The sequence below is a fragment of the Pelodiscus sinensis genome, chromosome 5 (genome assembly GCF_052426305.1).
Source record: "Pelodiscus sinensis isolate ZL-2025 chromosome 5, ASM5242630v1, whole genome shotgun sequence".
Lineage (NCBI taxonomy): Eukaryota > Metazoa > Chordata > Testudines > Trionychidae > Pelodiscus > Pelodiscus sinensis.
The window spans coordinates 32,126,814-32,151,312 of NC_143056.1; the positions used below are offsets into that span (position 1 = coordinate 32,126,814).

The 24,499-nt window shown below is 44.9% G+C and overlaps 1 protein-coding gene and 1 long non-coding RNA gene across 7 annotated transcripts in view; one reads left to right on the forward strand and one right to left on the reverse strand.

Moving 5' to 3' along the window:
- TTC7B (tetratricopeptide repeat domain 7B) overlaps positions 1-5,849 on the forward strand; it is a 252,974-nt gene extending 247,125 nt beyond the window's left edge. For 5 of the 6 annotated variants that reach the window (XM_075926715.2, XM_089778382.1, XM_075926717.2 and 2 more), the window contains one exon: positions 4,821-5,849. In XM_075926715.2, the coding sequence (XP_075782830.2) occupies positions 4,821-5,042 (222 nt within the window). In that variant the 3' untranslated portion in view covers positions 5,043-5,849. The remainder of the gene's footprint in view (positions 1-4,820) is intronic. The other variant, XM_089778383.1, reaches the window with a different exon arrangement.
- The window catches only part of LOC142829091 (uncharacterized), a 35,386-nt gene continuing 12,192 nt past the window's right edge, over positions 1,306-24,499 (reverse strand). Inside the window, exons 3-4 of the long non-coding RNA XR_012903333.2 lie at positions 2,706-2,793; positions 1,306-1,745 (exon numbers count right to left, since the gene is read on the reverse strand). This is a non-coding gene — a long non-coding RNA (uncharacterized LOC142829091). The remainder of the gene's footprint in view (positions 1,746-2,705; positions 2,794-24,499) is intronic.

Below are 24,499 nucleotides of genomic sequence, written 5' to 3' on the forward strand. Positions count from 1 at the left end.
CTCCCACATTCTGAATTCTTTGACCCAAGACCAGAGCCTGCATCCCAACCCCTACCACAGCCTACTGAAAGTGAGTGAGGAAGGGGGATAGAGTGAGCAGGTGAGGCCTTGGAAAAGGGGTGGAGCAGAGGCAGGGCCTCAAATAAGTAGCGGGAATGAAGTGGGCCAAAGGTATTTGGGTTTGAAGTAGATCTTACATTGTACTTAAATTGAAAAAGTGATCGTGTGGTTAAAAAGGTTGGAGACCACTGCTTTAAGTGAAAGAATGACTGAGGAGGGAGGAAAGTGAAGGGAAGGCAGACCACTCTCACTTCCCTTGGGAAGCCCACCACATAATTTGAGAACCGCTGTTTTAAATTAACCAAACAATTCAGACCAATTTAATAAATTTAACTAAATTTTTCAAGACAAAATTTATGATTTGGATTGTTTTATAGATGGATGAATAAGAGAGATGGCTAGTTTGAGAGCTAGCCTGTTGTATGCAATACAACACTCCCAAATAATCCAAGGCTAATTTCTTGTTTGATTTCAGGTTGTTTTTACTTAATTCGTAATTTCCAAGCAGATGGCAGCATCTGCATTTTTTTCCATTTACACAACACACATGATTACAAACGGATTAACTCTTCCATGTGCATTTTGTTTCCAAAGGAAAGAGCTAATAAATTATTTCCTGTAGAGCTGCATATTTCCTTTAAAGAGATAGGCCAACATATTTCATTACAAATAAACCTGCTAAAAGGGTATTACAAAGTACATAGGTGAAAGGGAATACATGGAAATACCTTACTAATTTTTAGGGATGTTAACTTTAAAATTAATCATGATTAATCATGTGATTAAAAATATGAATTGTGATTAATCATGCAATTAGTTGCACTGTTAATAATAGAATACCATTTATTTAAATATTTTGGGTCTTTTTTACATTTTTAAATCTATTGAAATTTTTCAATTACAACACAGAATGCAAAGTGTACAGTACTCATTTTATATTATTTTTATTACAAATATTTGCACAGTAAAAAAAACAAAAGAAATAGTATTTTCAATTGACCTAATACAAGTATTGTAGGGCAATCTCTTTATCATGAAAGTTGAACTTACAGACGTAGAATAACAAAAAAACTATTCAAAAATAAAACAATGTAAAATTTTAGAGCTTCCAAGTTCATTCAGTTCTATTTTTTGATCAACCAATTGCTCAAATAAGTTTGTTTACATTTACAGGCGATAACGCTTCTTTTTTGCAATATCACTTGAAGGTTAGAACATGCATTCCCATGGGACTTTTGTAGCTGACATTGTGTATTTGTGCACCAGATATACTAAACATTTGTATGTCCCTTCATGTTCTGCTCTTGTATTCTTGGTATTGGTGAAGAGCTTTTCCCTCATTAGGTTCTTCTTCCCCTCCTAGCTTTTCTTTTTTTTTTTCGGTCTGTTCTTTGTCTCTGTTCTGCTCCATTACTCAATATCATGGGTGTGAAACAACTGGGTGTGACATCACTATCTCTGTCCATCTCAGAAATGAGGACCAATGGGCCCAGTATTTGTGAAGGGGGAAAGTCACAGCAGCCTGAAGCTCCAAATCCAAGACAATTCTCTCTTACGTGTTTTTATGGTACAGGGCCATAGTAAGGGAGAAGACCGATATATTTCCCCCTTCTAAGTCCAAGAAAGTGGCCTCCATGGAAGCAAACACAGTGCAAATCTTAGAATCCAGTTCTTTATCTGTAGATCTGGAAAGAACAAAACTATCACTGGAAGATATTAATAGGCATGCTAAACACCTTCCAAAATAAAGAGAAGATATGATCTTTGCCACTAGGATCTCTCTATACACTAGCATGTTTTGTAACCAAAACCTGCCTTTTGGTGACAGTGTTTAATATCTGGAAACAGGATGGTCGGTTTGGGGTGGATGTGCTATAGAGTGTGATAAAATTTTGGAGCTCTGAAACACTATATTTGGACATGAATACAATTGCCAGAGAGGGGTGCCTACTCCTCCCTCTTTCATATCAATTCAGTGCTTTAAAAGAACTGAATACAATTACCACTGAGTATGGTTAAAATATTCCAAAACCTAAACTAGCAAAATCTGGATATTGTAAAGTCCCCAGACCCTGTTGTGCTGTAATTTGCACATAACTAAATTAAGAGACCAGTAGGCAGGTGGCAAAAGCAGAGGACTCCAGCATGTAGACTGCTGGGTCCCAGGAACTTCTGAGGAAATCCTGTAATAGTGGAAATTGGTTGATCAGACAATTTTTATTATACTGATAAAAAAACAAGTGCAATATCACTTGAGTGTTCCCCTGCCAAAACTGGATATTTTTATTAAACTCTGGCATCTGGTCTCCCTTTTAGATGGGTTTTGATGCATCAGAAGACTGGCAAAGAGATATGAAGCTTTTTATCTGTAGACGATAGGTTTCAGTTCAGCCTATATCTATTGCAGTCAAATGTATAACAATTTTTTCTGATGCCTAGTATGAAATGACTCTGTGATCTTAGTCTTCTTGGTCCCAGTGAACAGGATTCTTCATCACTAAAACAACCACCAAAACCTTTGTTGGCAGTCACAGCAGCGGGGCCTGAGTGTGACTGGGCCTAGAGACTGAACTATTCTTTCAGTCTCTGTAAAGTGGTGCCCTCCAGGACTAGCATGCCTTGGTGTGCGTGGTGAGAAGACTTACCCTTGTTACTGCCCATGTAATCGCTGTTCTGTGGATAAACAATTCACTTCTGTCTCCAATGCTTCACCAGCATCAAATACCCTAGCATCTGAAGTAAAACATGGTTACAAAGCAATTGCTGTCAGTAGTTTGTTGCCTTAGTAGATCATCAGAAAAAAAATAATGTACTATTGCCACAGAAAGTTAATGCAGATTTGATGCACTCTGTACTCCTATCAATCAAGCTAATACGTCTGCAAGACCACGATGCTTCCTTGGCTCTTGAAAAGCACAGTTTGTTTCTTTAACAAGTGTGCAAAAGGAATCTGGAATATTGAGATATATAGAATTTTTCATATACAAAGTACTAGCGTCTGTAACTTGGATAGGATAGGCAAGCTTCCAGAAGGATTTTTGTAAATAAATTGTAAAGAAAAGCATATACAGGTTGAACTTCCCTCGTCCAGCACCCATGGGAGGTCAGTGCACTGGAGGCTTCGCTTTTCCTCCTCGCCGCCCCACTTCTGCCATGGGCTGTGTTCTCCCCACAGCAAGGGGGCCTCTGCTGCCACCTGGGGCTCTGCGCTCTCCCCACAGTCAGGGAACTCTTCTCTTCTCTTCCCCTCCCCCCCAGCATTTTTCTGCTTGGGGGGTCCTGTGCTGCTGCCTGGAGCTCAAGGTTCTCCCTGGCAGCTTCTGCAGTGCCATCTGGAACTTGGGGCTCTCCCCGCCAGCTCTGCTGCTGCCAGGGGTGCCCTGCTGCCACCTGGGTCTCAATGCTCTGCCCAGCTGCTCTAATGACTGCTGACCTACCCCTGTTGACCAGGGGCTCCATGCTATTTCTGGCAGCTCTGCTCCCACCTGGGGCTGCGCTCACTTGGCCATCTAGTCTCAACACACTCCTGGCTCCAGCCCTCCAGGTCACCCTGACATTGCTGAACCTGAGGTCTAGCCGGACTGGGAAACTCCGGATTATAGCGTCTCAACTTGTATCTGCAAATCAATACCTTTTATTCATTCACTTTGGTGACAGTAAATTATAACTTGAGAATGTTACACTAAACCAGCTTAGTGCAGAGAATATCCATAGATTTCTTCCTGCCTCATTTTTTCTGAAATACTTTGATAGTCTAATTTTCAAATCTCTTTCTTGGAGGAGGAAAACCATCCCAAGAACAATTGCCTTGTTTGTGGTAAGTTAAAGTACAGATCACCACCCGCTGCAGTGCTTTCTCACTAAAACCTCCAAAAAAATTAAACTGCAATACCTCTCTGACAGCAGACCCATTAGACAGTTAGAAATTAGCCCTCACTGCATTTCTGCATTAAATCCATTGCAACCACTATTGTATTTGCTTTCTTCATGAATTTGTTCTCAACAGTCAAGCATTCATAAGTTGTATTATATAGTTCAGTTAATAGTCTGCTTACAATAGAAAGTAATGTCGTTGGCAGGGGAGAGAGTGAGTAATTGAGACTACAGGAATTTACAATGGATGGTTAAACAATTGCACAGAATCTCTGCACTCTTCAGTTACTTTTATACCCACTTGGTGCTCATGAAGGTGTGAGGACTAATTGTTTAGAGCCTGCTTATGCAGCTCTGCCAGTTCTTTTCTGTAGGAATTTAAGAACAGCCCACTCAGCAATAATTCTTCACCATGTTACTTAAAAGTTTTATAAAATAGACTGATATGCAAGATTAGGGATGTAAAGGGATAACCAGTTAATTGATTACCCAGTAAGCTTTGCCTCATGTTTGCTAAGGTAACTGGTTAACCGGTGCCTGGCCGGCTGGAGCAGCCTCACACCCAGCCAGTTTTAACCAATTAAACATTGTTCAATTTGTTAACATTTTAAATGGCATTTTATATCCCTAATTCAGATCATTCCACTGCACTCATTTTCATTCACAACCAAAAACAGAATTTAAACCCAAGTTTGTGAAGTAGAGACAGTGAAATGCATTAATCCACTTGAATCATCTATCCATTTTCAATTTTTCAGTGCTATTAGAGATAGCTTGGATCTGGTAAAAATCCTATCAACAGAGTTTTGTTCACGTTACTATTGCTAGTGTTCAGTGTATAATGTGTTGTTCTCAACTACTTCTGCATTTTCTTTATTTCATTGCAGGCTCTAATACTTCACCAATTAGGGCGCTATAGTTTGGCTGAGAAGATTCTCAGAGATGCTGTCCAAGTGAACTCTACAGCTCATGAGGTTTGGAATGGTCTTGGGGAGGTTCTGCAAGCTCAAGGCAATGATGATGCAGCAACAGAGTGCTTCCTGACAGCATTAGAGCTTGAAGCCAGCAGCCCAATTGTCCCTTTTACTATCATTCCACGAATTCTCTGAGATGATGCCTTGATCACAGAGCTCATCATGTTTCAGGTTTTGGATTTGAGGGTGAGGAAACAACACCCAGGTATCTCTGACAATGCAGCTTGTTTTCAAAAGTGACAGAAAGTACCACAAAATTTATTATCAGAGGAGCCTGACAAAGAAATGAAGTGATACAATATTTTAATGGTTAGTAAAGAAAACATGACTAGCCAAAAACAAATCACCACTCATACATCACCTACATTTTTTTCCAATGGTAGTTATGAAACCTGATTATATTGTTCTAATGAATAATGTGCCATATTTCATTAGGTAACATCTTAGTGTTATGTAAAAATTATAATGGAACCTACCATCAGATGTAGAGTAATATATTTGAATTAAAATTCAGTGGCAGAGCAGCCTATTTTTAACAAGACTGTCATGAAAACTGTTCTGTCACCTCCTCCATCTCAACCCCTCTTGGCCTAAAGTCAAACTGTGAATTTTCTGTTTTCCATCTCTATACTAGTCCAGGCCAGAAAATCAGTTGAAGAGTTCTTGGTTTTGGTTGTTAATAACTGTGATGTGTGGCTAATTGTTATCTTTACTTAGAACAAAGGCTGAGTACAAGAATATTTATATTTTACCAATGTATGCCTGTTACAAACAAAGAAAATATTCGTTATTTAAGTGTAACTTTTTTATGTGAATTCAGAGTTTATTTATCGATGGAAATATGTAAAAAGAAGCTTCAAATGGAATATTTACTGACATTCCTTATGCATATTACCCACACTTGGAAGATTATGTTAATAATAAAAAGATTTTTAAATGCTTCCCTCCCCCCCAATGGCTGTTCTGTTTGAAAGAGCAATGAAAGGAAGTGAACTGTTAAGCAGCTCGTTTGGCTTGTGGAAAGCCATTTGACTTTGAGATCATCTTTAGCTCTGCATACGTGCAGTGAGGTCAAGGGGAAAAGGAGCACATTCGATATCTTTGCTTAGATTTCTTGTTTTGTAAAATCTTTCCCCTACTTTTCCCCTCCCCCGAAGATAGAAAAATATCTGCTCCAACCCATAGTAAATATACACATGGAGTTAATTTGGACCATATAAAAATTTGAAAAGTAATCCAGTTATACAAGACCTTTTTTGAAAACAAAATGTTAGAAATCTGAGAGCTCATTTGGCTGCCATATCACATCTCACTGTTTTCTTGCCTTAACAGAATATTCATTACATGATACTTTGCTACATTGGCTGTCATGCTAGAAAGGTATATAAATTGATATCTGCCATCAGTCCTCAGATTTTCTATCTTGTGTCTCTCCGGAGAATCTTAGACCATAACACTTCCATAGATTCACACAGTGAATTCCCAGGCCTATTCTGAAGTTTCCTTTACCTAGTCCCTTGCAGTATGTGGAAAAACAAAGATCTCACACTCACCGGTTGTCTTGTGGCATTTCACAAGCATGTCAGTGGCAGCAGTTGTACCAGATTGTTAGTAGATATATTTATTTGCCAAAACTTTTGAGGGGGGTAAGTGATTAAGAATCCTCTACCGTGACTGCACAGAAAAGAGCCAGTCCTAACAAATTAATTTAACTCTTCATCCTAATATGGGGCAGATGTTGAAGCTGGGAAATTTTCCAGATTTCTCATCCAGCGAGGTGATCAGTGGTGCTTGCACAAATCATGCTCTTTTCAGTCTGTCACTCACCCACAAGAAGTGATTGTAAAGTGTTCAGCATGTGCATAAGATCATGAATGACTCTGGCAAATACCTTTTTTAGAGCAGCCAGAGGGCTTTACTGACTCTTGACTCTTCCATTTACATTCTAGCGTTTTCTGACTGTAAGAGACCCAAACTAGCACCATGCTCAATGGTGCACTGATTTTTTCTTCTTTTTATCTCTGATGGACAGTGAGACTGAAGCAGCTTTTAAATTTTACCTGTTAAGTTAATCCTTGGAACACACATCCTCTGTGAAGTGCATGTGATTGTGTACCTCCCAATTCAAACTAAGGCATAACCCTCCCAATCACCAGTCAGCACAGAAACATTACATTACACCCTCCCTTTTCTAAAGCACACCTAATTTGCTTTCTTCCCTTGACAAGATGTGGTTCTGTTTTCCTTGACAGCTGTCCAAGGCAATGTCTTTTTCAGCCAGCCATGAACCTTCTTACTGACTACAGCTCACAATGTACACTGTCACCTTTCAGCTCTTAGCACGTTTGATCCCAACAGCAATATGACCCCATGTCTAATAACTATAAGGAAATGCAGAAATTAAGGCCTGTGCGTGATGTATCCATGGTATACCTTGGTTTTACCACCCCTCTTCAGTTTCTTAAATACCATTTATCTGTTCTTGGAGCACAGACATTCCTACCCACAGTTCTTTAGCCATCTACCCTTTCACTATTGCAGGAAGGTTCTGACAAGGCAGAATGATTTGACATCAAACTCTGAGAAGACAGGCTCGCTTCTTCTCTTCTACTGCGTGAGCGTGTCTACCAGCCAGGAAGTATGCAACTACGCAGCAGAGAGGAGGGGGGCGGGAGCAGAGCAGAATGGAATCCCCAGGCCAGACTCGCTCATGCGCCCTGCCAGGAGCATGTGTGGGACAGGCAGCACGCCAGGATCTGTGTGCACCCAGGCCAGCCCGCTCCCCACCAGCCGGTTCCCCCCCCCCATTCCACCCTCCCAGCCAGCCCCACTCCCCCCAACCCTTATCAAGGCTAGCTCTGCTTCCCGCCATCCAGTTCCTTCCCCTCCAATCTCCTCTGGCCAGCCCTGCCCTGATCTGAGATTAAGTGTGTCCAGTATTTTCTTTAAACCAGCTGGTAACCCTACAGACAGGAGCAGAGGGGTTGGGGCACAGGCTCTGGTCTTGGGCTAAGGGATTTGGACTGTGAGAGGTTCTGAGTTGAGCCTGGGGCAGTAAGTTGGGGTAGGAGGGGATTCAGGGAACAGGCTCTATGAGTATGTTTGAGCTTAAGGGGCTCAAGACTAGGACAGGGGCTTGAGGAGCAGGAGGGGCTCATGACTGGGGCAGGGGTTTGGGATTCTGGCTCCAGCTAGATACTGCTTACCTCAGGTGGCTCCTTGGTGGTGGTGCAGTGAGGCTAAGGCAGGCTCACCCTTGCCCTAGCCCTGCACCACTCTCAAAAGCAGCCAGGAAATTCTCTCCATCCCAAACCTTGTGCCCCCTCTTCTCCCTTCCCTGTTCTGCAAAGCAAGCAGGAGGCTCCCGGGAGGGAGAAGGAGAAAGCTCCAAGGCAAAGGGCAGGAGATGCAAAGCAGGGGGGGGTTAGGGTTAAGTCCCTCCTCTTGGCTTCATTAGCGGATAACAAGTGAATACCTATGATGCACTTCAGAACACCTGTGCCAAAAAATTCAGAGTGCATTTTAAAATTCTGCATACATTATTTGACAAAATAATACAATATAATCATGCCAGTTTCTAATATTTTGATAAATGATTCCAAAATAGCTGCCAATAAGTATTTCTGTAACAATATAAATGACAAAACATTCAGAAAATGTTTTTTTAACAGATTCCTTACTGGGCACATTAATACGGAACTTTGAGTAACTAGTACATTTCTGTACTGTAGTTTACATGAATTTCTCCCACCCCCTCAGAATCAGTGCAAAGGTTTGGGGGAGTCAGAGATGATAAAGGAAGGACAGGGAGGTAATTGCTGGGAATGATCCTGGCAGTCAAGCTGGAGGTTTGTTAGGCCAATTAGTGAGGCAAATAACCCTAGAATGTCCCATAATTCACACCTATCAAAATTTCCTCTGTTTTCAATTAAAATGACACTTTTTCCCTGCTTACCAATGCTCATGGTCAGCTAGGGTTGTTCCCGTCTCTCTCATTATTCCTGGTAATAAAGGTCCTGAAGGCCAAATTATGTCTTCAGTATCATCTGTGCAACCCTACTACATCCAAATCATATTCTGTTACCACTGCTCCAGTTAATTAAAGGCTTGTAAAGCAGGAGTGGAGAACCATATGGTTTGTTATCCCCTAGTGTAGACCAGGCCTAAGGTAAACAAAGCATCTTGTGGCCTTTGAGTGGCTAAGTTTGAATTAAGATACACAACTCCATCTATATTAATTGGCTACGTCTAGACTGGCATGATTTTCCTCATATGCTTTTAATGGAGAAGTTTTCCGTTAAAAGCATTTGCGGAAAAGAGCATCTAGATTGGCACGGACGCTTTTCCGCAAAAGCACTTTTTGCGGAAAAGCATCTGTGCCAATCTAGACACGCTTTTCCGCAAAAAGCCCTGATCGCCATTTTTGTGATCGGGGCTTTTTTGCGCAAAACAAATCTGAGCTGTCTACACTGGCCCTTTTGCGCAAAAGCTTTTACGCAAAAGGACTTTTGCCCAAACGGGAGCAGCATAGCATTTCTGCAAGAAGCACTGATTTCTTACATGAGAGCGTCAGTGTTCTTGTGGAAATTCAAGCGGCCAGTGTAGACAGCTAGCAAGTTATTCTGCAAAAGCAGTTGCTTTTGCGGAAAAACTTGCCGGTCTAGACACAGCCATTGTGTAGCTGGAGTCGACATACCTTGATTTGAACTTTGGAGCCATCTCCATGGTGGGAGGTCAATGGAAAAAAATGCTTTCATCATCTGCCCTTTCTCCTCGCAAAAAGTAGGACCGGTGCCCTCCGCATTCGATTTAGCGGGTTCTTATTAGACCTGCTAAGTTGAATGCCCAAAGATTGACCCGCTGGAGTGTCAATCCATGGATAAGTATAGACATGGCCTGAGTGTCCACAGGCACAGCTCCCAGTGTCCACAGTTCACCATTCCTCACCAATGGGAGCTGTGGGATGCAGTGGCCCAGCCCATGCTGCTTCCCACAGCTCCCATGTCCAGGAATGGTCAAATGTGTGCTTTTGAAATAAGACGCAGTCAGAGTAAACAGTTTGTCAAATCATTTGAAATGGGAATTACGATAGCACACTTCATTCAATGACAGTTTACATTTCACAAGAGTGCTTCAAGCCAGGATGTCATCATACAGATGGATAAACTACAGCAGGTAGATCTTAAATCTGCAGTGGCAAAGTTGGACATAATCTTGACTCCACTCATCAGTTTAAATACAACCTCCACATAAATTCACATTCTCCATATGAAATCACCAAGTCAGAAGGTTTCTGGAACAACTGTTAGCCTCAGTAGCATAATCGGAAGCACCTAGATTCGCAGTTTTCTCAATCTTTCCCATGCTAGCAACAGCCACCAACCACATAGCCAGATTTACACTTAATCTATTCCCCTTTAGCAGTACAGAAGACCAACAGAGCTGAGAATCCAAACACCTCACTTTGAACATATGGGTTCCAAATAACATTCCTAGTACCACTCTGTTTTATAGTGTTTCTTACCCAGCCATGTGCACAAACTGTAGCATCTGAGGGCTACATGCACAAAAGAATTTACACACCTAAAATCAGACCCCGTTAGGGTTCACAACCTCCTTGCCCAGCTGCTGCTGAGTCACCTAATTTTTCTGAGCACCTACATATTTGCCATAAACATGCCCGAGGCATAATGTACTGCAGCTCCAGGCCAGGCACCTGAAAGCCTGCTCCTCAAAGCAAGTGGGCCCAACCCAGTGCATACACCCTGACCTCAGCTACTGGTGCGAGCGCCCATGGACATCTGGTTTGTAAAGGGAGGCTCTACCTATCCCACGCTGCCCCTCCCCTCCCCGCCTCCAATTTGCATGTGGGGTAGCTGTGGACTGTTGTTAGTATGGTTCAGGCAGGTTCCAGGGCAGCTGGGGAGGCAGAGTAGCAGGGAGCATCCTCAGAAGCCCTCCCACCCACCCCCAAACCTGCATGGAACAGTTACAGTCACATAGGCTCTCAGGCTGCAGAGCTCTGCAGCCCACCGGCTCCGAGAGGAGTGCCAGCCCTGCTGTGCAGAGAACACCTCACCCTGCTTGCTGTGCTGCTGCGGCTTGCTGCCAGTCTTTTGCCCTCCTCAGCTCCCTCCCTGCTTGGCCCCCTCACCCCATCCAGTCCCCCTCCCTGCATCCTGCCTCAGGGGGCGCAGGTGGTCTTCCTCGTTGCCCCTCTTTGCACTCTCCCTGTTTGGTTGGCACCCCCCCCCCCCCAACCCTGCTAGTGTGTAGAGTGCTGGTGGGTTTGGTTTCATTTTCCCAGTCCAGTTGCTATTGATCCCGCTTCCAGGGGGATCTTCTCCCCACGCATTCTCCACCTCCCCTTTGCTGGAGTGTGGAGCTGGGAGGGGGGGTTCGTCTAGCCCAATGAGCCCTGCAGAGATAGCTGCCTGGTCCCCTCCCTTTTTTTGTCTTTTCCCCGTATGCTTCCTGTTTTCTGTGCCCTGCAGTGGAGTTGGGTGGGGGAATGGGTGAGGGGAGCGCTTGGGCTTGGTTGGGAAGAGAAGAACGTGGGGAGCAGAGGGAAAATGGATGTGGTGGAAAGGAAGAGCGAAGGTAGGCTAGGTCTCAACTCTTAAGTCCCTTTTCAGTGGCTGGGAGATTACATTTTCCTGGTGAGACTAGTCCTGGGGATGTGGTCCAACAGCCTCCCATGTGCGTGCCTATTGGTGAGCTTTCACAAAACAGCTGTGTTGGGGCCACGTCTGCAGCACAGGGCTAAACCAGAACTAAGCGCTGCAACTTGAGCTATACACTTGACGTAGCTCAAGTCAAAATAGCTTAATTTGGCTTTTGGCGCTGTCTACCCAGCTGGAAGGCTGAGCAAGAACACTCTTCCGCTGACTTCCTTTACTCGTCGTAAAATGAGGGTTACAGGAGTTGGAGTAAAGTCCTCCAGCTCCCCATTAGTTTGGCATCTGAAATAACTGCTTGTAGTGTAGACGTGGACTATGTTGTTTCAGAATGTCAGCTATTCCAAAATAACAAAGCTGAATAGCCATACCCTCAGCCAAGAGAGCGAGCAAGACTGAAACTATAGCCTGGTGGTTACAGCATTTAGGTGGGAGCCCCCGTCGCCAACCTTCCCTCCCCCTCCCTCTCCCCGCCCCCCCAACCTCCACCCCGCCAATGACTTTTATTTAACTACAGTGGAACAGCTTCAATTCGGAAGACTGTCAGACATTTCCCACAGCCCTCACCTGAGCTGTGTCACACCCCTGGATAAATGCTTCCTCCTCTCAGGGAGAGAGGGGGACTTGAATGAGGAGTGGGGGGATTGTCTTCCACATCAGTGTACCCAAACTACTGTGATTGTCATCAGAACTGTTGTCTGCCTCATTTTCCGTGCCTTGCCCCAAGCTTCAGTTTCATTCTTGCGCTGAGCACCTTCCTATAGTACAGGGGTGGCCAACCCAGAGAGCCAAAACAGCGGCGGAAAAAATGCAAGGAGCTGCACCAGAATTGTCAAGAAAAAAAAAAGGAGGTTGCCCCTTTAAGAAACAAGCATATTAGGCTACGGTATTTCTACCAGACAGTCTCGTTTTTGTGCCCTCTGGTAAAAGAATTCAGGAAATACTGGACATGTGCAACGTCCAGTAGTTTCTGTTTTTCTGGCTGGGTGCCGGACAGAAGCCTGGCGGGGCTGGGAGGGCGTGGCTGGAAGGCAGGGCCACTATCAGTGCTGGGAGCCTGTGGTTGCGTGCAGAAGCCGGCCGGGGGGAGTGGCTGGGAGTCCCACCCACTTCCCCCATCCAGCTTTTGGAGTCACCGTCCTACCCATGGTCTCCCTCCCCCCCACCCTGCCATTGTGTTGTCCTGGGGTCTTCCTCTCTCTGCTTTGGGTAGCAGGTGGCTGCTGCCTCCCCCTGTGTTCCCAGCTTGGTGGCTTTTGGTAGTGTTCGGTGTGGGTGGTGGTTTTTGTTTTCTTTGCTTGACAAATTTTTAGCCCATGTTTTCAGTATTTTTGGGAGACCATCTGGCAACCCTACATCAGGCTCCCGTCGATGGATGCCATCTTGGGCACTATTTTGAATAGTCACCCCAGTGAGCACAGGAAAGCTGGGGGGGGGGGGCAAACCAGGACCCTTGGGGGGTGTGTGTAGGAATGGCTTTGTGAGCTGCACTTTTGGGGGAGAAGAGCTGCATGCCACCTATAATACTTTGATTAGCATCTATTATGAAGTTTATTCTCTCAGCCTCTTTCTTCAGGGAAATGTGTATATGGAAGAAGTTTTTGATATAGGATTTTTTTTTTTAAGTTACACTTATATCTCTTTAATCCGGCAACTCTGGGAAACAGGATATGCCAGATTAAGGCAGTTTTGCAGACCATCAAGGGCATGGGAGAGGGACAGAAGAAGGGTGTGTAAGAAGCATGGGGTTGAGGTTCTTATCCTTGGCAAGTGTTTGTCTAACCTGGTCTAAAAACCTCCACTGATGGAGATTCCACAACCTCTCTAGACAATTTATTTCAGTGCTTAACTACCCTGACAGGAAGTTTTTTCTAATGTCCAACCTAAGCCTCCCTTGCTGCAATTTAAGACCATTGCCTCTTGTCCTATCATCAGGGGTTAAGGAGAACAATTTTTCTTCTCATCCTTGTAAAAACCTTTTAGGTACTTGAAAGTTATGTCCCCTCTCAGTCTTTTGTTTCTCAGACTAAGCAAACCCCATTCTTTCAACTTTCCTTCATCGGTCATGTTTTCTAGAACTTAAAGAAGGGTCAGAGAAGAGCACCCAAAATTATTAAATTTGTCCATCTCTTTCCTGAAATGTGACACAGTAGTCCAGCTGAGGCCTAGTCAGCACAGAGTAGAGCAGAAGCATGGCTTCTTGTGTCTTGCTTACAACATTCCTGTTAATACATCCCAGAATCATGTTTGCTTTTTCTGCAACAGCATCACACTGCTGATTCATATTTAGCTTGTGGTCCACTATGACTCCTAGATCCCTTTCTGCCGTACTCCTTCCTGGACAGTCGCTTCCCATTCTGTATGTGTGAAACTGATTGCTCCTTCTTAAAAGCACTAGTTGCAACTCTCTAGCAGACACATTTTGCACAGGTACAGCTTGCCCTGCTCTGAAATGGGCTTTCACTGCACCAATATAAATCATGACTATGCCACAGCTTCGTATCACTGGTTAAAAAAATCCCAGTGCACAAAAAGCCTGTGTAACCGTACCTTCCTAAGGTACCTCAGCTGGATCTTAGAGCATTATGCAAGATCCTCTGTGCCCCAAAGAGCACCCACACTAAAATAAACAAGTCAGTAAAATGGCAAAGGAAAGGAAGGATCACTATCTCCCTTTCACAGATGGGAACTGAGGCATAACAAGAACTAAAGCATTCAGCATTTACCTCACTCTGCTCCTACAGACAAAATGGAAGCAAAGTAATTGCTGGTACTGAATGCTTTTGAAAACATTACCATGAGTGACCTGGCCCTGGTCACACAGAGAAGCCATAGCTGAGCTGTGACATACACAGGATACATCATGATGTGATTCAAAGGTTTGATTGACATTTGTTTGCAGAGACCCGCATCACTGACCAGTGGCTTTTCTATTTGGCAGTCATGCACCCATCCCAAGTTTGTGTCCATAAAACCTTTATGCTGCCCCCCCGACTCCCTCCACAAGCCCTGGAGCTGCAGAAGGGTAACAACCATCACCTGCATAGCACTGGCCCACTGCTAACAGAACCAGGGACTGTGATCTGATTACAGCTCAGTCACATGTTGCTTGTGCCCGGTACACAAAATGGCCATTTGGCTCATGACTTGTAGTTAGCAAAGCGCTTTGGAATGGCCAGTGGAGCACCATGTAGATTCTCTTTTCATCCTTCGCACTCTGCTCCGAAGTTGGTGGGGGGGCATTTCAAAGTATTAAAATTCCAAATGTTACTTTAAAATCCCTATTTCTATATCACTGATATTCTGAAAGCCTCTTCCTCCTGCTTTCCTCACGCTACCACATGCTCTCTGGGGGACGTATCCTGGTGGCTCATCCTTACCCAGGTTATTTAGTGTTCAGCACCCACCCTGAGAGCTACATGAGCTTTCCTGTAAAAAAAAAAAAAAAGAGCTGTTTACTGGTTTAGTCTTTTCCAAGTTAAAGCAGATGCTGCTCTCAAGTGCGCACACACACACCGCCCCTCTCCCCTATACCTCCCCCCCCCCCCAGGGTCACTGAGAGGAGAATTTTGTGCCAACCATGCCATGGAGTTAAAGCTCTTGCAGGCATGTGTGTCCCTGTTATCTCTCACTATTTCATTCTCTATGCCCCTAGCTCCAATCTGCTCTCTGCACAGTTACTGCAGCAGCACAAGCAGCGCTATTCCTCTCCTAAGGCTTTATCTGCACTGCTGCTGTAGCCTCAAATAAGGATGATTTTGATGTGCACAGATTTTAAGACACAGGCTTAGTGAAAATAGCTGTCATATCCCATTCAGAAGCTACAATTTCCACCACACCAGAGAGGTTTATCTGTGCATCTTCAGCCTGTGGAAAGAGGCTGTAGGTTCCATCTCACTTCTCAACCTGCTGTACATTTATAGATGCTCCTTTCACTTTCTGACACTTCAGAGACATTTCTGGATAAAGGGCAACTTGGAACAATGCCACAAACTGCCTCAGGGCTTGTATATGGCCCTGATTTTATAATTCACTGGCAGAGCTAAACAATATGCTCTGACAGCTCTTGCGTCCCAGTTCCTAGAAGAAATCCTCTGAAGAGCCATTCACTCAGACTGAGTCTTCAGGCAGAGCAGCAGCAGTCTGCATGGGATGGCATAAATAACTTGCTAGAGTAGAGCCAGGAAAAAAAACCGGTTACTTGCCTCTCGTAACTGTTTTTCGTCAAGATGTGTTGCTCGCGTCCGTTCCATGTAGATGTGTATGTGCCATGTGCATGGATCATTGGAAGATTTTTCCTTCAGCGGTACCTATCAGGCCAGCAGGGGAGCCTCCTGGAGCGGCGCCTGTATATCAGAGTATATATACCTCTGATTTCCCTCCACCCTCTCAGTTCCTTTCAGGAATGTGAATGACCAGTCGATTAGTCAGCTATCCAGTAAGCAACAGCTTATCAGATAGTCGACACACTAGTCGTCTAATCACCTCCCACCCTTGCTGCCTCTATCAGAAAGAGGCAGCAAGGGAGGGCTGAGGAGAGGGTGCTTCAAAGCAGCAGCACCACATGCAGTCCTTGGACAGACCCTGGACTCCATGCGGCGCTGCTGTTTTGAAACACTGGGTGTCTGGCCCAGGCTGTACGTTGTATTTCAAAGCAGCAGCGCCGGGTGGAGCCCGGGGTCTGCTGCTTTGAAATGCCATGTGCAGCCCAGGGGGCCAACTGGGGACTGGACTCCCAGCTGGCCCCAGGCTGCATGTGGTGTTTCAAAGCAGCAGCACTGACCTCGGACTCCATGTGGCACTGCCGCTTTGAAATGCTGTGGGGAGCACAGGGCCAGTGGGGGACTGCTTGAGTCCCCTGCTAGCTCCATGCTCCCCACAGTGCTTTGGCCTTCGAAGTGTAGCAACAGTCCTGTGGCTGCTGCTACACTTCAAATGCAGATGTGTGCTTATCAACTAATCGAATCGTAGACTATTAGTGCTTATCAACTAATAGCATTGACTATTCGATTAACCAGTTAGTCTAAATTTAACATCCCTAGTTCCTTCTTGCTGGAGTTCTCCGACGAAGGGGAGGCGGGCGGCAGATTTGGAATGGACATGAGCAACACATTTCAAAGAACAACAGTTATGAAGGTAAGTAACCATTTTTTCTTCTTGGAGTGACTGGTCATGTCCACTCCATTGTAGGTGACTCCCAAGCAGAGCCCTTGGAGGCAGGGTCAGGGCTTTAACGTTCAATGGAATGGAGCACTGCCCGACCAAGGGCCACATCATCCCTAGCCTGGTGCGCTAAGGCATAACGATTAATGAAGGTGTGCACCGAGGACCAGGTGGCTGCCCTACAGATGTCCAAGACAGGCATCTGGACAACAAAAGTGGCAGAGGAGGCCTGGACCCTAGTGGAGTGAGCCATCAGAGGTAAGGCCAATAGCCCAGCCAGATCATAGCAAACCTTAATTCAGGAGGTGATCCATGATGAGATATTCTGGGCCAAAACAGGGAGGCCCTTCATTCTCTCAGCTATTGCAATGAAGAGTGGAGGGATCTGCGGAAGGGTTTTATTCTATCTAAATAAAAAACTACAACTCTCCTAATATCTAGTGCTTGTAAGACTTGTTCCTTAACAGAAGCATGCGGTTTGGGGTAAAACATGAGTACAAAAATATCCCGAGAAACACGGAACTTGGACAATGCCTTGGGCAGGAAGGGAGGGTGAGGACGGAGCCTGACTTTATCCTTGAAGAAAACAGCATGGGGGAAGTGGAGGTTTGAAGTGACAGCCCTAAGTTCAGACACCCATCCAGCCAAAATAATGGCCACCAAAAAGGACACCTTCCACAAGAGGTGCAATAGCAAACAGGCTGCTAGGGGCTCAAAGGGGCAACCAATTAATTTAGTGAGGACCAAGTTGAGATCCCATGGGGGAACAGGTTGGCGAACTTGCATCTATAATCTGTCCAGGCCCTTGAGAAAGTGATGAGCCATAGAGTCTGCAAAAAGTGATTTACCTTTAGAATCCGAGTGAAAAGAGGAAATAGATGCCAGTGAACCCTAACCAAGGATGAAGACAGCCCCTGAACCCTTAGGTCCAGAAAGTAGTCAAAGACAGAGGGGATCAGGGTGTCCATTGGGGAGACTCCCCTTTGGGCAGCCCAGATAGAAAACCGCTTCCACTTTGCCAAATACCTGGCTCTAGTACATTTCCTGCTCCCCAACAGGACCCTTTGGACCCGCTCCGAGCACCGCTGTTCCAGTGCTGTCAGCCATGGAGCTTCCAGGCTATGAGGAGGTAGGACTGCAGGTTTGGGTGGCACAACCTGCCATGGTTCTGCCTTACTGGGTCTGGGTATATCAGGAGAGCCATTAGCCACTGTATGGAGAGGCTTAGGAGGGATGTGAACCAGTGCTGCTGTAGCCACACCAGTGATACCAGGACCAGACAATACCTGAACTATCTGACCCTTAGGATCACCTTGTAGACCAGGTGTAAGGAAGGAAATGCATACAGCAGGCTGGGAGGCCACAGGATAAGGAGAGCATCCGCCAGGGACCCTGGGCTGTGGTTCATGAAGGAGCAGAAACAGGGGCACTTTCTGTTCCTGCAGTTTGCAAACAGATTGAAGTGGGGAAATCCTCACTTCTGGAAGACGTGAAGGGTGACATCCACGCTGAGGGACCATTCATGACCCAAAAAGGACCAGCTGAACTGGTCCACCAGGGTGTTGTGGGCCCCCAGGAGGTAAGAGGCCACTGGGTGAATGCCCTGCTCTGCAAGTTTTTGCGGAAAAATTTAAGCCCATTGCTTCTTGTCCTAGCCTCGGAGGCTAAGGAGAACAATTTTTCTCCCTTGTCCTTGTGACACCCTTTTAGATACCTGAAAACTGCTATCATGACCCCTCTTAGTCTTCTCCTTTCCAAACTAACCAAGCCCAATTCTTTCAGTCTTCCTTCATAGGTCATGTTCTTTAGCTCTTTAATCATTCTTGCTGCTCTTCTCATGACCTTCTCCAATTTCTCCACATCTTTCTTGAAATGTGGTGCCCAGAGCCGGACACAATACTCCAATTGAGGCCAGAGCAGAGTAGAATGGAAGAATGACTTCTCATGTCTTGCTCACAACATTCCTGTTAAGGAGGAGACCAAGATCTAGAAAAACTCCCTGAACCAGGGATTCATACTCCAGCACCTAAGCAGGATAGGATCAACCAATCATCCAGGAAGGAGTAGAGCTGAATTCTGCGCTTCCAGAGGAAAGCAGTTCCCCCGCCATGCATTTGGTAAAAACTCTGGGGACCACAGAAAGGCCAAAAGGGAGCACAGTAAATTGGTAGTGGTCCTGGCTCATTGTGAAGCAGAGGAAGCATCTGGGAACCGGGGGTGATGTATATATGGAAATAAGTATATAGATCAAGAGCAGCGTACCAGTCTCCAAAATTGAGGGAAGGAATGATTGATGCCAACTTCACTATTTTGAACCTCATTTTGGCGATGAAAACATTGAGATTCCTCAGGTACAAAATGAGGCAAATGTCTCCTAAGACTTTTGGGAACCAAAGTTAACAGTGACGGTGGTCCTCTCGGGTAAGAGCCTGGGTAGTGTTGCTGAGGCTACTGGAGCCGATAGGTCAATGCAAGAGGGTTCACTGTCTTGCCCTCACACCGTTCTGGAGGGGGAGGCTGGGGAAGAAGTTAGCTCAATGAGTTCCCTTGCAGCCTCAAATGTGTCTGGCGTGGAGGGCCAGTCCACCTTGGCCAAGTCATCATCTGGACTTGGGCCGATGTGGGCTCAACAGGTGCTGACCAAGAGCCAGTGCCCTGGATGCCATGGCCAAAGAAGCCAAGTGCCATGCCTAGGGACGCACTTTTGGCGCAAGCCTTGATGGAGAACTGCCCTTGCTAGGCTTCTTCTGAGTCATAGGGGACTGGGAGCGGTGCTTGGTCACAGTGCGCTGCAATGCTGGAGATGAGCAGGAATGTCCCGGGGCCTTCTGCACTGAGGTCACTGGGTGGCTGGTGCTGCTTCAGCGCATGGTGCTGGACAAAGAGCCACCTCCATCAGCATGATCTTCAGCCGAGAGTTCCTCTCCCGCTTGGTACGGGGCTTGAAACCATGACAGATCTTGCAGTTAGTTATCCATAAGCTGGGCTTCTCTGAGGCATTTTAGGCAGGCTTCATAGAGGTCACCGTAGGGCAGTGGTCAATGACTAGAGCCAAATCCCTGCAAGCTGTATGGAAACTTTTTAAAGACACCATAATAGAGGCCCAACTTAAATGTATACCCCAAATTAAAAAACATAGCAAGAGACCTAAAAAAGAGTCACCGTGGCTTAACCACCATGTAAAAGAAGCAGTGAGGGACAAAAAGGCATCTTTTAAGAAGTGGAAGTCCAATCCTAGTGAGATAAATAGAAAGGAACATAAACACTGTCAAATCAAGTGTAAAAATGTAGTAAGAAAAGCAAAAGAAGATTTTGAGGAACAGCTAGCCAAAAAATCAAAAAGAAATAACATAAGTGTAAAATAATGCACATCGGGAAAAATAACCCCAACTATACGTACAGTATGATGGGGGCTAATTTGGCTACAACAAATCAGGAAAGCGATCTTGGAGTTATCATGGATAGCTCTCTGAAAAATTCCACACAGTGTACAGCGGCGGTCAAAAAGGCAAATGGGATGCCAGCAATTATTAAGAAATGGATAGAAAATAAGACATAGAATATCTTACTGCCCCTGTATAAAACTATGGTATGGCCACATCTTGAATACTGTGTACAGATGTGGTCTCCTCACCTCAAAAAAGATATTTTGGCCTTGGAAAGGGTTCAGAAAAGGGCAACTAAAATGATTCGGGGTTTGGAACGGGTCCCATATGAAGAGAGGTTAAAGCGACTGGGACTTTTCAGTTTAGAAAAGAGGAGACTGAGGGGGGATATGATAGAAATCTATAAAATCATGAGTGGTGTGGAGAGGGCGGATAAAGAAAAGTTATTTATTAGTTCCCATAATAGAAGAACTAGAGGACACCAAATGAAATTAATGCGTAGTAGGTTTAAAACTAATAAAAGAAAGTTCTTCACACAGCATGTAGTCAACCTGTGGAACTCCTTGCCAGAGGAGGCTAGGACTATAACAGAGTTTAAAGAGAAGCTAGATAAATTCATGGAGGTTAGATCCATAAAAGGCTCTTAGCCAGGGGATAGACATGGTGTCCCTGGCCTATGTTTGTCAGAGGCTGGAGAAGGATGGCAGGAGACAAATCACTTGATCATTGTCTTCGGTCCACCCTCTCTGGGGCACCTGGTGCTGGCCACTGGAGGCAGACAGGCTACTGGGCTAGATGGATCTTTGGTCTGACCCAGTACGGCCGTTCTTATGTTATGTTCTTATGATTAAAAATTACCCTAATTATCCACAGCCACTATAGGAGGAAATTAGTTCAAAGTGCAAAGCAGGAAGTGACTTGCCAGCCAAAAAACACAACAGAAAGGATATGTAAGGCATCTGGCCACATTGCGTCTGACAAATGCGCACACACAGCTCCCAGTCCCACAAACACCAATCACAGAATCACTGAAATGTAGAGCTGAAACGGCTCGAGAGATCATCTAGCCCATCCACCTGCCCAGCAGCAGGACCAAGTGTTAGTAAAGCATCCCTGACAGATGTTTATCTAACCTGTTCTTAATCCATTGAGGCAAAATGCTATTCCACCAGATTTACACTTTCAAGCGCCATTATGCAGCTCTCTGGTCAAATGCTCAAAGTCTGGAGATTGGGGCCAGAGCCCCTTCAAGGGACTCTGATATTTCCTATTCTCCCCAGTCCCAAACATTAATGGGAGACATCATCCAAGAATGCCAGTCCATAAGAAAAGTCCTAGAAATTGGCCCATAATGCCCGTACCTTTTTCAACATCCACATCTGAAAAACCAGGCCTGCCTCAAATTTCTGTTGATAAACGCAAGGTTAGAGGTTGCTCAGCACAACACAAGCCAGGGGGGATCCCTGAGCAAGCAAAATAAGACTAAGGGAAATGAAGAAGTAGCCCTCACCCCAAATCCTCAGAATCCCAGGCAGTCTCAGGGGGAAAGACTAGAAGATGCACTCCTACAGGTGGTCACCTGAAGACCCAGCAAACTTTCAAGAACAACTGATGGATCTACTATTGGAATTCCCCAATTACACTGTTCTTAATGACAACCAATACCCAAAACACATTCCTAGCAACTGAAGTCCTCCATCGACCATAGTAAATCTGAGTCCTCATATATGGCCAGATACTTGGAACTGATCATTAGACTAGGAATTGAAATTGGGGTCAAACATTCTGCACATCCAGGAAAAGATCACAGTCTTCCATGCATCCCAGGAAAAAAAGGAGTACACAGCTGGTTCACTGTGCCTCTCATGATTAGATAATGTTTACTTTAAGGTCTGGCCTTTTGTTAGCATTAGAAACTAAGTTGTGTCTCTTCTCTGTATTGCAAACTAATAGTTTCTTCTAATAAACAATGCATTTCACACAGAAGTTAACAGGAAACTCTCTGTGAATTGCTTGGTGTGAGTGGAGGATGTGTGTGAAAACTATCAGATATGTCCAAATGGTCAAAAAGACATGATGACAGGGTTTCAGGAAAGAAGACCTGAGAGACTTGGAGATAATCAGAGAACATCCATTGTGCCTGAGGCTGAATGAATTAGCAGAACAGATCAGTCCTGGAGGCAGGCAGACACTCCCAAAGATGAGGCCACAACAAGAAATAATGAAGCCTTTCCATAAACATTGAAAGATAAATGTGGGAAACCCCCAAGATTAACATATAAAGGATTGCAGCATGACAATGTAAAACCCATAGACTCAAATGGGATCTCCCAAGTATAAGATGGAGTGTTCTTGCCATGAGACTCTGGGTTTGGTCCTGCAAGCCAAGCCTCAGAGGAGCCTCGAATCGTGATCAATAAACCCCGACTCCTCATTCATGATCTGTCTAATTTGGCCACTAAGATTGACTTGAGCCACGATAGACTGGTAACTATAAATCATCTGCAGGACCTGTGTGGGATACATGCGTGTGCGTGTAAATGCATATGCTGCTTTTCATAATGTATTCTTAATAAACAGAGTATTGTCTTTTCCCCTGAAAAAGATCCCATGTACTTCTTATAAGCATAACAGCCCATTAAAAGCCAGTTATCCAGCTAAACAGGCAATATGCTGAAAGCTAACAGAACAGCACATCCATCTGATAGCCACCACCACTATCTTGTCATGAAGATCTTTGCAGTTCTCAGACCAGCTATGGCAGATGAAACGTTTATCTCAATAGTGACACAAACCCATTATGAATCCACTCACCAACACACACAGAATTTTACAGAACTTCACCACTGCAACAAAAGAAGCTCAGAAAGCCCTTCTTCTCCATCACAGCAGAAAAGAGGCAGCCAGCAGAGATATTCCACGTCATGAGCCAGATGGTCAAGCCAGATTGCTTTACCTAAACATCAGACACAGGCATTGGCCACAGTGAAGCATGAAGGAAATATTGACCAAATAGGAAATGAACTCACTGTGGCAAAAATACATTCAACCGGCGTGAATGGCAACAACCACCCTGTGGAGTTTAGCCCCATCACACATGAAAGAGAAAAGCCTGCCCCTTTCCTACAAAACAAATCCATGTCTCTCCTGGCTAGTGGAGGCCATCTAAGAACAACTGTGCCCACTGCCAGCAGAAATTAATGGCTGTTTAGCAACGTGCCATCCCTACTGGAGACAGCAGAGAAAAGAAAATAGCAATCAGCTCAATCCTAGAGAAGCCAACAGGATGCAGTGAACTTCTCCAGCTACTACTGAATCTTCAATTACCCCATTCTTTGGGGTGAAGGAGGGAAAACCTGAGAAAGCAGTGATAACCAAACTCCAGAAATATGGAACATCTGCAGACATGTGGAATCCTTTTCAGTCAAGCTTTTGCTTTGGATATGGCACACAAACAGCCCTCCTGGTGCTAGTAAATTATGGCCTCACCACAGTGTTTAAAGGTCATATCTTGGTAACCTTGAACTACCCAACCTCTCTGCAACTTTTTTCACATGGCTGAACATGAGGCATTGCTGACCTGCAGCAGTGCAGCACCACAATGGTTTTAACTATTCCTCTCCAACAAGAGTAGGCATGAGCAGCTACTCCTCTTCCCCAAAAGCCTTCACTTGTGGAGTCCCACAGGGATCTAACTGGCCCTCCCCTCTCTTCATTTTCTACAAGACACTTAACAAGAGTGTGAGAAGGTGCTGCTGTAAAGCCTCAGTACTTCAACAATGCTGATTCCTCCTTATTGAGCTTCCCCTTTAAGGCCCTGAGTCAACAAAATACTTAGTGTATAAATGTGGTGATGAATCAGTGCCTGAGGCTATGTCTATACTGCAGGTTTCTTGCACAAGAAGCTTTTTGCAGAAGAGATCTTCCGCAAAAACTTCTTGCACAAGAGCGCATCCACACCTCAAAAGAACATTGAAAAAGTGATGCGCTTTTGCGCAAGAGAGCATCCAGACTTCATGGACACTCTCTCAAAAGGAAACTCTGATTGCTATTTACAGAATGGCCACCAGGGCACCTGTGTTTTTTTTCAATTGCCTCTTTTTGCACAAAAAAAACCTGTTCCCTGTCAACACACACTTTTTTGCACAAGAGCTCTCACACAAAAAGGAGTTATTCCTCGTAGAAGGAGCAATCCCTACACTAGAAAAACCCCTCTGTTCTTTCATTTTACTTGCACAAAAACACGCTTGAGGTGTGGACGCTCTGTGCGTTTTTGCAGGAAAATGGCTGGTTTTGCACAAAAACTCTGTAAACCCAGCCTAAGTTATTTGTTTCAACACCCTCTCTTGCTACGTGGAGATACTTT